The following is a 17,107-nucleotide window of genomic DNA, read 5'->3' as shown; positions in this document are numbered from 1 at the left end:
CGTCCCCTTCCCGATAACTCACCCCTCTATAATTGACAGAAGGAAGCTACACCTTTCGGAAATTAGAATATCATTTTCAAAATTATGCGTGCCTAAATTCTTTTTTCTGATCTTTTAATTCTATCTTCAAGCGTACGTGTCCTTTAATCATTTTTAATTGCAACCTCCCTGTCGCGTCTGACGAAATAAATCGTCGCAGACGAAGCTTCCGCTTGAATCGGTGAAGAGTATCCCGCGGACGTGACGATCGATCGCGTTTCGTCCTCGTCTGCCGATCGTCGATTGGAGTATGCAAAAAGGAGCAATGCAGGAGCAAGGGTGGCTCGCAGAATCCTCGATATACGAGTGCGGGGGTGGGAACGGAGTATGGACCCCTTTGGTGAGGTCGAACCAGGGTTGCTGAGCATGCGCCGACATTCCGTTCCTCTCAGATACTATGAGCGGTGGTGTCTACGGCGGAGGTATGTGATACACGGTACACCATTTATCGTGAAATAGAGGGAAAAAAAACTTGGACGAGCGAAGAATTTCATCAAACGTTTGCTTTTACCCGCAGACGAGGTTGGTGCTATAATTTTCGACGTTGGACACCAGAGCCTACGCGTTGGTTATGGCGGTGAGGACACGCCGAAGGCTGAAATACCGACCAACCTTGGAGTATGGGAGGACACCATTGAAACGCCAGACGGCAATCAGACCGTCAAGAAGCACTACAACATCGATGTCACGGCCATTCAAGTACGAAAGAAGGGTACGATGATTTTCAAGCATAATCCTATCAGTAGAAATGCGATTATCTTTTCTTCTTTCCACCTCTTTTCCCCTGGAGGTATGATTTAATTAAAAATGTGTAACGTTCTGTAGCAGGTGTCATGGTATATATATTTCTATATTTTGAAAGTGTACAAATACAAAACAGCAACTATAAACAAAAGTACATTTTATAAAAGTAATATTGAGAAGAAATTTTTTCCGTGCGAAAATATGCTAAAACGCGTGGCAAATTGAACGAGAGGAATTTCCTTTTTTCGTTGTTTTCTTTATATCTTCAATGAATAGAAGTTAGAATGTTACTAATTTGATAAATAAATCTGTTCTGTTGCCTTTTAAGTCTCGCCACGTGTTCACGGTTTCCATCTAACAGAAAAGACAAACGAAATTCCTTCATGAATCACCAACTTGAGTGTCTGAGTTAGCATCGCTTAACTTTGATTTCTGCACAATGCCGAGATTGAATTCCTCGTTCGTGATTGCTCTAACACTTTGCTGGTATATTCGCCCGAGGCTAATATTTCAATCAGAAAAATACACTTTTTTTTCAATTATTTTTTCTAGCAGATATGGAGATAGTTAGCTTGATGAAAGACGGCATGATCGATGACTGGGACATGTTCGAGCGTCTAACCGAGTACACCTACAAGCAACGTCTTCACGCTCTTCCGGAACACCACCCGATCCTGATGACCGAATGTCCATGGAACACCAGGTTGAAACGGGAGAAGCTGTTGGAACTGATGTTCGAGAAATTCAGCGTTCCGGCCATGTACATCTGCAAGAACGCTGTTTTAGCCGCATACGCGAACGGCAGATCGACGGCTATGGTTGTCGACAGCGGTGCAACTCACACGAGCGCAGTTCCGGTGCACGACGGTTATGTGATCACTCAGGGAATCGTGAAAAGTCCTTTGGGCGGTGACTTCATCACGATGCAATGCAGGCAATTCTTCGAGGAGAAGGAAATCGAACTATCGCCCGCCTGCTTGGTCGCCAGCAAAGGCAAATCAGCTCTATTCTTCATAAACGATAAACGATGCTCGCTCGTTCGGCAAACAAAGGATAGAGAATTGCAGCTCGACTAGCAGTTACCCAGTATTGATGCAAATATTGACTTCAATTGACGCGAACCGTGTATTGTCGCGCTCTAAAAAGGGAATGTTTAGAGCGTCAGGGAACGCGATGGCTATTAAGACACAAAAGGGAGCAGTTAATCCTTTCAGTGTACATTTTGACCCGATGAACGCGCGCTGTGTGCAGAGCACTTGAGTCTTAATACGTTGATTGCATGCATTCAACGCGCGCAACGTGCGCCTTTGCCGCACGCGCTCCACCGATATACCGTGCACTTACGAAGGCCTTGAATTTCCTTCAAAAAACGTTTAAATTACAATTTAGATTTAGATTTTAGTCGTCAAGTCTTTATGCGAAACTTCCTATTAATAGCTTCATTTTTGTCGATCATAAAATCCTTCGTTTGTATTTCGAACGAGTGAATCTTTCGAACGAACAATCAAAGCCGATCATTTTTCTAACGTAACAAACATTTTTCAGATGTGGTTCGTGAGAGAGACCCCCCACGATGGACGAGAAGACCAGGTCCCCAGCCAACGTCCTCCTGGTTGAGCTACATGGTTCGCGAACTCTTGCAAGACTTTCAAATGAACTGTCTCCAAGTATCCGATAGCCCGTACGACGAAGACGTTGCCAATACCTTGCCAATGAAACACTACGAGTTTCCGACCGGATACAACGACGATTTCGGTTCGGTGAGACTGATGATTCCCGAAGCCCTGTTCGACCCCAGCAACGTGAAGGGTGTAGGCGCCAGCATCCTCGGCGTTGGCCCACTGGTCACAACCAGCGTCGGCATGTGCGACATAGATATCAGACCCGTAAGAGTCTTTCTATTTCTGTCGACCACGCAACGAATACGACAAAAGGCTGATCGAATGAAATCTCTGTTAATTTAGAGCCTGTACGGGAGCGTGGTTGTCACCGGTGGCAATTCTTGTCTGCAGGGCTTCAGTGAAAGACTGAATCGAGATTTAGCGAGCAAAACACCTCCGGTGAGTGTTTTCAATGGGATTGGTTAATTTCGAATTCTCAAGGAGGAAGAGTCAATGGTATTTCGTCTAACAGCTCGAATTCTAGGGTTATCAGTTTGATATTGTTTCGCAGAGTATGAGACTGAAAATAATCAGCGCGAACAGTCCGAGCGAGCGTCGTTACGGCGCCTGGATCGGAGGATCGATCCTCAGCTCCCTTGGATCCTTCCAACAAATGTGGTTGTCCCGACAGGAGTACGAGGAATCGGGCAAACTGATCCTAGAACGATGCGCGTGATCGCGTGCAAGCCAACAATCAAAAGTTATTCTTTCTAATTGTTTTTTACAGAACGTCCAACGTGTGTATGTGCCATTTATAGGATGATAGGGGACGTTGATTTTTAACGTTAGGGCTTAGAACGATATTTAACCCTTCTTTGGATTATGGATAAAATTATTTTGAAATGTATGGAGCCTTTTGAATATTGTAAAACAAAATAACAAATTACTTGAACTGAACAATGGCCTAAACCGTCTATGAAATTGAACTTGAAAATCCAAAGAAGGGTTACAATCGTACGATAGCTAGTACGAGACAATACGAGCGACTGATATCAAAGGATCTTGTGGTACGTTTAGGTTTAGACGGAATTGATTCGATCAATTCAATTACCTAGTATTATTCTGAAAGTATACTCGTGGAAGATGCTTGTGTCGGCACGAAGTGATAATTAAAAACGTTTGAATGCGAAACGAAGAATCGATGAGGTGCACTTTTGAAAAGACAGTTCCTAGCTACTCGAATTACGCTTCCACTTGTAATTTGCCGACCTTCGTTCGAGTATCAGGTAAAAGAATGCAAGAGAACAGCAAGAAATTTGAAAAAGTATTTTGCGTTTATTTCTAACGTAGTCACAACAAATGTTACAATTTATCCAAACAATGAATCGATCCTGCTTGTGTTTCACGCTTCTTTACATTCGTTGCGTTTGAAAATATAAAGAAAGAACAAAGAGGAAACTAAAATACAATAGAACATAATTGAGAAAAATCGCGAATCGCAACTATACAATTCGTTTCTTGAAAGCGTCACGAGCAGTTACAATTCCACAACGACAAATATATATTATGGCTTAGCAAACAATATTTATATAATAATATTACAATCAATGTAGGAAACAGTATTATCGATATATCACATATACAATATGTATTTAGGAAAAGTCGAATTATTTTGTTAGAAAAAAGAAAAAGAAAATGAAAGAAAGAAAGATTGGACCTTTACATAGAATGTGTCAGATCGTTCGAATAACGCACGATCGTCAAAATTCTTGATCCTAGATTTTCAGCGATTTGATTACTTGCAATTAATACTTTTTTGCGTGTTCGAACAATTTTCTGGCGAGGAATGTTTGACATTTCGCTTGCTGAGTTATTCGTCTTCTGTCCTTTCTTCGTACAAAGGAACTGTACTCGAAGAAATAAAAAGAAAATAACTCGCTGAAAATCATTGGCGCGAGTTGCTTATCGGTGTATTTATACGAAATCTTGTGACCGGCTAAGAATGCGTGTGTGTAAATCTGTGTCGCGTGTGGGCAAACGTGTGTCGTAAATCGAACTTGTTCGTCGAATACACCTAAAACGTTAACTACAAAAAAAAAAGAGAGAGAAATACTGGTGTCGTTCTTATCATCGAACGAACGACGTTAACACGACGTTAAACCTAACAGCTAAAAATACGTATAAAACGCATGTACATACATACACGTGTAGCCATAGCCAGAGACTCGCGGTCGCGTTTACGAGTGCATCATTCAGCGATCAGCACGATCGAATCTGATCGGCAAATGCGAAATCGAAGATCGAGACGTCTTTATCTCGCGACCGATGATCATCGATCATGATCGTTGCTCTGTCGCGAATTTCGAGCTCGTTTTGAAACGCACAGGGAAACGAACGTGATCTATACGCAATCGGTTGTTAAGATAATCCTGTTCCTAGTCTTTTAAATATTTGTACCAAATAAATCTTAAAACGATCAAAACTTATATCCTAGACAATTGAATTTACGTTCTGGAACATCGTTGTTCGATGCGCCTCTTCTACGTTTCCGTCTTCGACCGAATCCGTTCGTGATTCAAGTCCAAGAGACTCTAACGTATCTTTTTTATTTCTTCCTTTCTCTAACGATGACCGATTATCGGCGTCGAAGTAGTCCCGAACGGAGGTATCAAATTTATTGTCACACGCTAAAAATGGACGAAGTTAACGTTTACACTACGTTAACAACGTTGTCGTTGCCGTGAGCGCGTATCGATGAAGATTCGGTAAATAAATAATAACTCTTTGTGTTTCACGGCGTGGTCCATGGTCATGCTTATCCACATGATCATCGTTAAATACTATACGTTAGATTTCTCCTAGCTACCCAATCGGGTCGGTTGTGGCAGCCTACAAATGGAATTGTGAACGGGCATGGACAACCACCCAGCCAGTGCGATTCCAATCGAGTCGGCCATCGTGGCGATTCCTAAAGAGATTTTTCGGTCGGCTCTTGGAATCTGTGAAAAAGAAAAGAAAAGAAAAATATCAGTGTCAATAATTCATCTTCTGCTAGTGAAAAGCATTGATGATAAATTTATGAAAATACGACTACGTTACCTCGGTGGACATTCGATAGAACGTATTTACGTATGCTCCACCACCGAGAAGGCCTTCCCATAAAACGAACGCGAACACAATCCACACGCTTGGGATGTAATAATACAAAGTCTCGAACAACAGAATTATAACGTTGATAAACTGAAACAAACAAGATACATCGTATTTACACGATATGTACACACTGACATGGAAATCGAGACTTTTGTACGTTTCCATTCGATGGTACGCAGCATGAGTAAACATCTTTAATCGGACATGTACCTGTAAGACAGCCATGATCCAGATTTTGTTAATCGTAACGAGATTGACGGACGATCTTGAAATAAATACACCGATCTGATAATCCACTTGAAGCCAACGATACTGTGCCGCGTGAGTTAACCAGATTCCATCGAATTCGATGAGTTCGTACTGAAAAATTAATATTACACACTATTGATGAGTACTGCTCTATAATTTAGATATTCATACTCTATAATTTCGTAATGCAAGAGGCAAGTTAAAGAAAATAAAGAAATTTAAAAAAAAAAGGGATCAAAGAAGCAGAGAAATATTTTACGTAAACGCATGAAACAAAAAGGCATTACCAATCCTTGGTTAATGAAATATTCGAAGAAGTACACGAGCCCGAGAGGAATCATGTATTTCAACAATCCAGGTACCAGATTGATCTTTTCTTTAAAGCTCTTCCTAGGAACTTCAATGATGTGTTCTTGACTGTCGATACCGTTTTTAGTGATCGGTATACTGGACGACGGCGGATGAACCAGAACCAACCAGAACGTGAATCCTTGTATGACCGGTATGATTAACATAAGTAACAATGTATCTTCGTTGCTTAACCACGTGGTAAGGGCGGCATACGATAGCGCGCCAATTATTCCGGCACCTCCAGTACCGGAAGACCATGTCGCTATTACTTGTCTGCGAAACAATGAATCGCTCTCAATTAATGACAATGACGGCCAATAACAATGATTAACAGCGGATATTCGGCGTACAGCTGTCAGTGTAATTGTCTGACTAGGTCAACCATCTACCGTGCAAACATGACAAGTCGGCTAAAGGAAGGAATACAGATTCGTCAAGGTGTGCCATTTTGAAAGCATCAAAAGTATCTTATCTCGTTAACCAACTTCTCACTTCAACACGGTATAAAAAAAAAAAAGAAAAATATAAAATAAGGAACGAGATCTCTTCTAGTCTTGTATATTCTTCAGAAACACGTGTTATTATTTCATTCGCGCAAGCTACTTTCGGTGAACTCTTTACAACGATAATTATTGTTAATAATTAGTAGAGAAAGAATGACGGAGAAATAGAAAACAAAAAGGTGGAAGGAACGAATTGTGATTAACAGTTATTACACATAAGTACAGACGTACCTCGTGCTCGCGAGTTTTTCAGTAATCCCGTATTGTATCTTTTTTTTTTTTATACTTTATCTTATTTTCGTACCAGTTCTATTACAGTTTATTATGTTTTTCTACTTTGAAAGATGGAAGGCCAATCTGCCGTCTGCATTATCTTATCGCTACTTTTTCTGGAACAACTGTCTAAATGTCAATACTGCGGTCTTAGTGCGCGGCTGCCTCTATAATACCTGCATCAATAGACTTTACATCGTATCTGTTTAATCCTTTTATTTTTCTGTTCTACTTTCTTCAATTTACCTGCTCTCTCTCTCTCTCTCTCTCTTATTTTTTCTACATTTTCTCATTTATATTTTGCTCTCTCGCGCGCACGCCATGATCCCGGAGCATCGGTAAGATCAAAGAGGCACACAGGTGATCAATTATTATCGTGTTCGCTAGATGAAACAGAAAGTATGAACGAAACATACGATGTGTTCACCACGTGCATAATCGGAGCATGAAATTACAAAATAAAGAAAAAGATCATGCCGAAAATTCGTGCGTACCCGCGATGGACGTTAAGAAAGAAGACAGAAAGAGATCAATGAAACGATTCACGAGAAATTACGTTTTTTCTATAGAATTGAATGAATAATGATACTTACTTAGGGTACTGGTGACTGTAACTCAGCAGAGTAACTTCTCCCAAACCGGAAGAGATTGACGTTACAACGACGCCCATAATGGCGAGCCATTCAGTAGTGCTCAACGACACCATGAGGAATCCTGCAGCGGAAAATAACACACAGGTAGCCAGTCGAGCACTGTAATTAACGATTCGATTAATCGATTAGCGTTTTCATTCACGGGAAATAGCGGCGTGCCCGCGGAGGGACACGACTCCGGAGATGATCCATTTCCCCCGTGCGTAATGGCGGTTATCATCGCCCACAGAAAGCAACGTATTGAAGGAAAATGTATGCGACGAGAAGCATATATGATGTTAATCTTCTTCTAAATTTGTCTATGGGGAAAAATAGATGCTTCTAGTTTGCGTTTCTAGCGATGGGATATGAAAATCCTTCGAATCCCTTCAAATTTTATTACGATTCGAATAAAATTCAAAATGATTCGAAGCTGAAATATGCTTGAATTTCTTGAGAATTTCTGGGATCAGGTATCTGTGATTTATTTTTTAGGAACCGATCGTTCAACCACTCTCGCTAATTTAATCGTTACTTCTCGAACAATCTATGTAAATATCATGGCTCTACGATATTATCTAAACTGTTCGGAGATACCGTCGATAAGATATAGCGACGTTCGATGTTTGAGTATCTGGTCGACGTGAAATTCATTGGAAAACAATAAGGAATCCTATCGTGTCTACCAGTGACTAATTGTCATCATTCGTTATCCGAACAGTGCCGTTTATCTGGTTCGAACTTAACAATATTCTCGACCTTTCACCGATCACATTGTTGTTTTTCAGTGCTCGTATACTGGCTTTCAATTCCAGACAAATATCTTGGCTGATTACGCAAACGTTATACTGACAAAGATGAATGAAGTACGAAAATAGCAACGAAAATGTAATTGAACAGCAAAGGAAAAAGGGAGAAATAAATGATACTCACTGTACGTAAAACGGCAGGAACGGTGTGACCATTTTCACCGCCAACGAGGGCAATATGTCCGCCAATAATATAGCACCAGTGGACAGAGTGTTGCAAGATCTCATCCCTGTGGTGTTCAACGGCTCGACAGTAGTATTACTCGTAAATTCCATGACAGGTTCCTTAATCAACAACGGAAACGAAGACGAAGGGAAAAAAAAGAAAATGATCGATTAGTGCACCATTTCCATACTGAACAGCAGAAATATACTGTATTACGTAAAACCGGAAAATCAGCCTCGCCTGTTATTCGTCTGCAATAATTCATCCATAATTCGGTTCGCAAGGCGGAAATGATTGAACGCTGGTATCCATTTTCACGGACATTACCACCTTGAACGAGCGGAATATTAATTTCCGTGGCTGTTCGCGACTTACGCAATCGATTCGTATCGCGGTTGAAAGACTCGCAAGCGAGGTGGAATCATTGGCGTAACTAGTCAGGGATCAGGATGGGCCTAGCACCCTAAAACTCGAATTGGTCCCCATGGAATTATTGGAATAAGCGATAGAAAATTCGTCAAATCGTAAACTGTTATTTTAATAGAAATAAATATTGAAAATTAAGGAAGCTAATGCACCCTAGACATTAGTCTTAGGTACGCCAATGAACGTGAGTGGGAGAAGGCAGTCTATTACACGATTGCGAATAGAGTATGCATAGATTTGTCGATGACATAACGAGAATTCCTCTCGCACACGAGAATCTGTTCCGACTGGAAGACGTAATTTAAATTAATTGTTCGTTGCTTTAACGATTTTCTTCCCCCTTTAACCCTCGCCTCTACTGGTCGCAGTTTCGCTACTTTGTCTACTGCACAACAATGCTTGTCTCCGTTCTGTTTGCATCACGATCGTAGATGATCACGAGAAACGTCGTTAAACGACGCCGTTAATTGAGCGGAACACTATCAAACGAGATGCGGAATAATTAAAGTGTAACGTTTTACTACTGTACAGTTTTCTAGTCGAATGACGATTTTCTCTTATTGATTAGATCGATTGTAGTGCTCTTAATCAGATGTTCGAATTAAATCAAATTCGAGTTATTTTCTCCTAGGAAATTCACTCGCGGTTTAGTTCCGTTTGAGTAAATATTGAATCATCAAACAGCTTATCTCGAATTTTATGTTCAAAATTTATCGAAGATCTCGAAGTCGAGACGGTAACGGCGAAATACCCGTGAACTTGACGCTTCGTTTCCAGTCGCTCGTAATCATCGCTCATTATAACGGAGCTCTAGTTAATTCGCACGACAACGCGGCGACACAAAGAATGACACGCTAGAGACAATAAAATGATTATTTCGGATACGGACAAAGAAGAAAGGACAGTTGTTCTATCGATGTGACACTTTGACGAGTGTAGGTACACTTCGTGGAATCTACGACAGTTGCAATTTTACCTTCCTTTTCATACGTAACAAAATATGATTAACGGTATTGTATTGCAAATCGGCAATAAGGCGTTGCGAAATATTAAGTTTACTAATAATGACGCCGGAAGTTATTTATTAACGCGATAAATGCCACGACGTCCATCAAGATTGTTGTTCAATTGGTAGGCGTTTACGAAAAGACGCTTCCTTATTTGGCTGACCCGAATCGAGTCAGCGAATAAAACGAAACGCGTGTCCGTTCATCGTCGCAAATCGTTTGCTCGAGTACATTTAAAACAGTGTGCGCTGACGTGGGCGTGAATCGGCCAATAATGTGCCGCAACATTTGTAAAGACTGATTCAGCTGATCACGAGTTGGAAAGAGAAGGAGCCAGGAGTTATTCGACCAATAACCATAATGTTCTAAATTGTTTCGTATCCAGCAAGTTCGATCGGATCGTTTGTGCAAATTTTTCCATCGCTCAGCCGGTGTTCCATGGCAATTGGAGCATAATCGTATGACAATCAGGAATTCGATCGATACGAGGACCTAATCACGATTTTGTAATAGAATCGGATGATTCAGCGAACGAACTGGTTTATTTGTTCCATAGAAACACACCATTATCTCGTCTCTTTTATGGTTTATCGTGGCGGGCAAACACAAAAATCTCGGAAAACTTTCGACGATTGCGGGTAGATTTCACAATCTTTCGATTATCGCCGATCGGCGAACAAACGAACCGATCTGACGCGTTCGTCGAACAACGAAACAATCGAAATCGATGAGAATATTTACAACCGACAAGAAAATCAACAAAGCGAAACAACGGTGCAGACAATGGAAAATTATCTCGTGCAGAATCAGGATCAAAGTAGCGTTTTGCTCGTCACGCTGCGTATCGTTACCGGAAACGAGGCAGCACGCGGCCGATCGGATTAACTCGTCCGACATTCTACGAATATGGCATTACGGTACCGTTAATTATAATCGTGCAATTCTAGTCCGTGCTCTATGCGGCTCTAAAGTTGCATCCACATATACAGGGTGATGAGAATAAAAATGACTATGAATTTTTTAAACATTTTTTAAACATTGCACGCGTATTCTTGCTTACGAGTATTACCTGCGCGATCTACGTACACGAGCAGCTATCGTTTTTATCGTTCGATTCAGGTAAAAAGGAGACCATGAACAATGATCGCGTGTAAAACGAGCATAAAACCGTTCCCTTTTGCCTGCGAACCTTTCATCGCGAAACGACTAGCAGCGAAGCTGATTCGCCAACCGGTATAATACACCTCATTCTACTTACCGTGGTGCCGAATTTACTTTCAAGAATGTCATGAGCTGCGCTAAGCATCACTACGTATCCGTAATTGTTGCAAAGTCCTAGAACCCAGAAGGCGGCTAAATTTCGCCATCGCGATCTAACAGCTACCGATTCTTCGTCGAACACATCGTTCGAGCGTCGTTCTTGTATCGATTTGCCTTTTGCCATCTTGACAACCAGCGGTATCGCTTCGCGTATCCTTTTCCTCTCTATTTTTCTTTTTTCACCTTTATTCAAATCCCTTTCTCTTCTGACTCGCACCAATGTCTATCGTCGTTTCACTCCTTCGTCCTTTCTCTAGTCGAGTTTTCAGAGACCGATTCAACGTTATTGCTTTCCCAGGCCCTTTTCCTCGGTTTCCCCCTCGCTTTTCCCTTCTCTTCGTCGGCTCTTGTTCCTTTTGAACCGGGCCAAAATGGAGCACGTGAGTCTCTTAAATCTGTTCCAGGTTACAGGGTTCCCGCTATTTCTATCCCTTTTCCTCTTTCCCTCAGAGATGACGCACTCCCAGCGATGTCTCCTTCTATCTTGTATTGCTCCTCTGTTCCTTCTTCCTGTCTGCTCGTGTTACTCCTTTTCGAGCGGGTCTAGAGCAGAGACAGCGGTAAAGCAAGCTTCGAGAAACTTCTCTCTGTTCCTCTGCTTGCCGCGTTTTCTTTTCCAACACGATTCGCTTACGAAGATCTTTTTCCTTTGTCGTCGTTCGAATAAAATTATACTAATCAACGATTCTCTAATCGAAAGAGAACCGTTTAGAAATTTATATCTACTTGTACTATGTCAGAGGGAAGAAATTTGAAAAGCGCGCCGGTAGGAACTTTCTTGACGAATTTGAAAATCAAGGTCCCTCTATAGAGATCGACGGATCAAGGTTTATCAAAGGAGAATGGAAAATCCTTCGTTGGTGGCTCGATGAAACGCGTGAAGGGAATGCCCGAGAATATCGGCAAGCTATTTATGGTCCCAGCTATTTCGATCTCGTTCACGGTAGTTCGGACGAGTAAACGTTTCGAAGAATCTCCTGGTCACTGCTGAATCGACTGTGATTTATGCAGAAGAAAGAAAAAAAGAAAAACAATTACGTCACAAGAACCGCGACCTACGCGAACACAGACAGATATCCTCGGTTCAGGACGATGTTACAGGCTGATCGGGCTCCCTTTTTACCGTGAATCTCTCCCTCCACGAGACGACGAGTGTCAGCACCGAGCGGGCAACACCGACAGTAGTAGCCGAAGCGGTAACCAACCTTCGAGAAACTTCTTTCTCGCTTTCTTCTTCTTCGGCTGCGCGCGCTCCGAAGCCGCGAATTCTTGCTTTCACGTGCGAATTCCTCCTCCCGATGATCAGGTACAATTGAACTCGTTCGATCTTCTTCCTCTTGCTTTTTACACCTTCTTCCCCCTTCTACAGCCTTATCGAGATCGATTGCGCGTTATCGCTACCGTTCATCGATTTAGGTTCATAGAACGCGATAGACGATATCTTGGAACGATAGATCGTCCGAGGTATTTCTCCTTCCTGGCGGTCGATCGATGCCTTCGTGGATCTTTCGATCGAGCAGATTTTTCATTCATTCACGTGAGCCACGGAGTTTCGTCGCGTGGGCTGATAATCGTTATTTTCTCAAGGAAATCGGTCGGCGGTCACGGTGGCTGACTCCAACGGAAAACTGTTAAAATAGGAAAGTCAACACGTGACGGTGTCGATTAAAACTGCAGATTCGCTGGCAGCCTAGATCGCGCGAATTTATATATAATCTGTTCCAAAATTAACGAAACATTCGTTGATAGCGTATCTCTTACTACCAATTACGTCATGTACGCGTTAGTGATAATGTTCCTTATCGGACGATTATCCTTACGTTACTTATCAACTAAACGCATCTATAAGAAAGGGTAGAAACTACAATAATTCCTATATTTTCGTCAAGGTTGCCAATTTAAGTTAAATGCTTCTTAAATACTAAGTAAAACAGTTCATTACGTTTGGAACAGACCCCGTAGCGTACTAATCGAAAAAGATAAATGAACCATGTTATTTCGATAAATAGAATCGCACAAATAGCAATTGCAGCTGCTATCAAGAACTGAAATCGCCCACGTGTCCAACGCTTCAACGTCGATCCTCGCATAATAAATCTCGCGAGTTTTAAACGATCCGCTTCCGTTCGTGTTTTTTACATAATAAATCAATTTGATCGATAAGAAAAAGGAAAAAAAGAATTACGTTGGTTGATTTTCATAAAGCGGAAATAGGAAGGAGACGGGGAGGCACTCGTGGGTGATTCCGACGTAAACACGTCGTTGGTAAAACGCGTTTTAATTATAATTAAATCGGTGTCCTTGTTAATGTTTCTCGTTCCAGGGAGAGGAGCGCATCGAAGGATTATTTCGGTCGAAGCATCGACCTCGAGATGCTCGGCTCATCTTTACTCGCGATTGAAACATCGCGTGCACTGCATTTTTCCGACGAAAAATATAAAAAAAATTGTCAGGGTGCAATAATGTGTTTTTCACACGAACATCGTGCATCAACACACAGGCTATTACAATTGCTTTATCGTTCGACATTGAAAACGCTCAGCTCATAAACTGTATAATATATAACGCGTTCAGCACAATTTATCGTTAACTTCTTCTGAAGCTACCCGATAACATATTACTGGCGATCGAGAGCGGTCGTTATCGCGGTCGTAGCGCGAGATTAACGTACATTCGTTCGCGAGCGGTCATTTATCGCGACCCGTTGGAAACAGCTTCCGGTAAGAGGTCCGTTTTCCTCCATGGCGTTTCTAGGCTCGAGTGTGTGCTCATCATAAACGGCTATTGTTGGAAAGTTGGCCGGGAACGCGATCCGTTTCCACGATAACCGAGTTCGAGATTGTTTCGCGGTCGTACCACTTTTTCGTCTAGGACCTCTGTCTGCTCTAACGAACGAGTATCGCGAAAAAGAAGCGCCAAGAATTTGGCCAGTTCATCGCCACTCATTCACCGATCGTTTCGCGGAAGCGAATTTTCGGAGCGGAATTTAATTCACGATTTTTCTCGGAGACAAAACGTAACCGGTTAAGAAGATCCATCAATCGTTTCGCGGAAGCGAATTTTCGGAGCGGTGTTTAATTCTCGATTTTCCTCGGAGACAAAACGTAACCGGTTAGGAAGTTAAAAGCAGAGGAATGATCGGTTGCAGTTATTTTCGTAGCTCGAGGCGTAATCGAGAGTCAACGGAGTCGAGTGCAGTTGCACTCTTTGGACCGTACGCGCATACCTCAAATTTTGAACGAACGAGTTCCGTGAACTTGCCAGTGAGTCAATTGGTGCTCGTATGAATTTCTTTTGCAACGTCCGCGAACAGTCATTCGAATTTAGGCCCGACTCATGGGTGCCGTTTTAGGCGCCGTCGATTGGTGTAAACATTGAAAGTTTGTGTTTGATTGCATTCGGAACAAGAGCCGATGCGAACCGCTGTCAGATTACAACTTCTCGGCAAACAGATAACATTCGACGCGCATAAACGTCGTGCATGGAATACAAGCGTGGGACGAACGAAAACAGCTGCTAATGCTAAAGGTGCGCTGCTTTTTCTTTTCTTTTCAGATTCTACTCACCTATGGATGCGTTGCTCCTCTATAATCGATGCGAACGTGAAAGGCGATCGTAGCGGGAAAAGATCGATATTGGAATAAATCTAACGGTCTTCGTATAAGAATAAATATCGTTATCACAATCACAGATCACAGCAGAAATACGATACTGACGAACTGTATCACAGAAATTGATCGAAGAGTGATTTCTTCTTCGGTACCGAACCGATTGTCGCACTCTCAACACTGAAACAGACTCCCCTTAAATTCTGCTAACGAAGGAAAAATTGATAAGTTCGGGTCGTGAGTGTACGCGGTATCGTGGTAGATTCTAGAAGTAAGTTCAATGCACCGATGACGTACTCGTAGCTCTGTAAAGAAACAATTTCAAAAGCACTTTGAACGTTTCCTCGATTTTTTTTTACGAATTCTATTTTCTCTTATCAATTACTATTTATCGCCGCGTTCTCTTTTTTCCTTTCTCTTTATCCTGTTTCTGTTTGAAATGAACGGTGGCCGCGTTGGGTCAAGCAACGCGATCGATGATATCGCAGAGGGAAAAGACAGTCTGTCGGGTTCTCGCAGCTGCGATCGTGGAGCACGTGGTTGACGCGGCGAGTTTCAGGTTCGAAATAAATAAGCTCCAGACGAAATCAGCGAGTTATAGTGCGGCGGCGCAGGCGCAAGCGGCACGCTCCAGTCGGTTCGGCAAATAAGCATTCCGTTCGCGCACTATGCCCCCGAACCGTTCCACCAGGCCAGACCGGACCCTTGCAGTCGGGTCACGACCGTCGAGCCGACCGATTCCTCTCCTATGCACTTTTCCTGTCTCCCTACTCGACCCTTTCTCCTCCCTACACTTTCCGGAGTCTCCCTTTGCTACTTTGCCAGCAGTTCTCCGTTGCTGGAGATTTTCAATCAAATTCTATCGATCGTCGAACCGTTCCGATTCACTGGGCACATTGAAATAGACGGGCCGCACCCATGCTGGCACCCTAAACGTGTTTAACTTTTGTCCGAGGTGACTCATGCACCTCCTATTTCGTTGCATTAACTTTCCATTAATCTCTAATGATCGCGATAACGAACGGTAACGATCGTTCGATTTCCTGCCTCCCATGTTGCAAGTTCGCTTCAGGGATGTTGCGAAACGTTGTTAGTTGGGTGGCTTTTTAGAGCGGTGATCGATAGAAGGAGGAAAACGAATTTAAATAACGGGGAAGTGAAACAAGGTTCGATTACGAGACTAGTTCACGGTTATTCGGGAGAAATCCTATGTTAAATTGATCGCGACAGCCTTGAGCTGAAACTCTAGGGTGGATTTCGTGTGTATCCTGTATCTTTGCTGAAACGGCGTTTGAAGAGGCGCAGGAAACGCGAGACGAGACGACACCGGTAATCTTTCTTAATTCCGTTTCGCGGAGCTTAATTAGCGTGTCGCTTTCGTGACGGGCACGTGCAATTTAAGTATTTTCCTCGGTACGCTTTCCGCGATGATGGAAGGTCGAGCAGCGGGCACAATGGACAATTGTATCGTGTGTCCTTTCTTGGAGGACCGTTTACGCCATTGACAGCTTTATCTGTCATGGTCCACAGACCTAAACGAATCGCTCCAAGTTTTCCTCTTTTCCGTATCGTCGCTTCGTTTCAACCTTTTTCGAACAGGTTCATTAGGAATGCTTTGACGTTGAATTCGATAACGGACGATGTAATTCATGCGCGACGACAGAAGACGAGTCATGCTGCCGACTTGACAAATGACATTGTCGATCAACCAGTCATTCATCGTTGCTTGAACCGACCAACGAATGGAATGATAGACCATCGAGGTTCCTCGGTCGGGAATCACGGAAGGTCGACGTAATTACGTTTCCTACAGTTCGACTTTACAGGCGGAGCAATGTCAGGCGATATTAATTCAAAGCGGTGTGCTTCCTAGAGAAAACAGTGTCAGGGTTGGCCGCAGACCTTCTCTGCACTCTGCATAACAATATTTCGTACATTTGACAGCGTGCTTTCGATGCTCGCACGTCCGTCTCATTGAAATCTTATTCTTTCCTCGTTTCTCTGAGGAATGACGAACGACCACCGACGCTGACTCTTCGACGTCCACTCGGAAGCTCGACGATGAAGATCGATAGACTACTAGTCGTTCGTTTAGCGTCAGAATAAAGCGCATTTTCTGAAGCGCCATTATATTTTCAAATCAGTAGCTAGACTATTATGCATACGCGATGTTACATCGCGGAATGAATTCTTTCAGGCGTTCGTTGCCGCCCCGCAAAAATGTCC

The 17,107-nt window shown here is 42.6% G+C and overlaps 2 protein-coding genes across 3 annotated transcripts; one reads left to right on the top strand and one right to left on the bottom strand.

The window, feature by feature from the left end:
* Positions 1-436: 436 nt before the first annotated feature.
* Positions 437-4,096, top strand: LOC114875429 (actin-like protein 6B). Its single transcript, XM_029185685.2, has 6 exons — positions 437-461; positions 557-751; positions 1,339-1,776; positions 2,329-2,669; positions 2,748-2,843; positions 2,956-4,096. The coding sequence occupies exons 1-6, from the start codon at positions 437-439 to the stop codon at positions 3,118-3,120; spliced, it is 1,260 nt and encodes a 419-aa protein (XP_029041518.1). The 3' UTR covers positions 3,121-4,096.
* LOC114875426 (battenin) lies at positions 3,700-15,437 on the bottom strand. 2 transcript variants are annotated; one of them, XM_029185682.2, is made up of 9 exons: positions 14,840-15,437; positions 12,479-12,901; positions 11,212-11,816; positions 8,479-8,639; positions 7,507-7,665; positions 6,074-6,410; positions 5,748-5,897; positions 5,484-5,624; positions 3,700-5,383 (listed from the first exon to the last, which is right to left on the bottom strand). In XM_029185682.2, the coding sequence occupies exons 3-9, from the start codon at positions 11,395-11,397 to the stop codon at positions 5,243-5,245; spliced, it is 1,275 nt and encodes a 424-aa protein (XP_029041515.1). In that variant the 5' UTR covers positions 11,398-11,816; positions 12,479-12,901; positions 14,840-15,437; the 3' UTR covers positions 3,700-5,242. The 2 variants fall into 2 exon arrangements, with proteins under 2 accessions (XP_029041515.1, XP_029041514.1); XM_029185681.2 differs by having other exon boundaries at positions 11,212-12,901.
* Positions 15,438-17,107: the final 1,670 nt, after the last annotated feature.

This window comes from Osmia bicornis, chromosome 1 (assembly GCF_907164935.1).
Source record: "Osmia bicornis bicornis chromosome 1, iOsmBic2.1, whole genome shotgun sequence".
NCBI lineage: Eukaryota > Metazoa > Arthropoda > Insecta > Hymenoptera > Megachilidae > Osmia > Osmia bicornis.
This window is presented reverse-complemented; position numbering and strand designations above follow the sequence as displayed.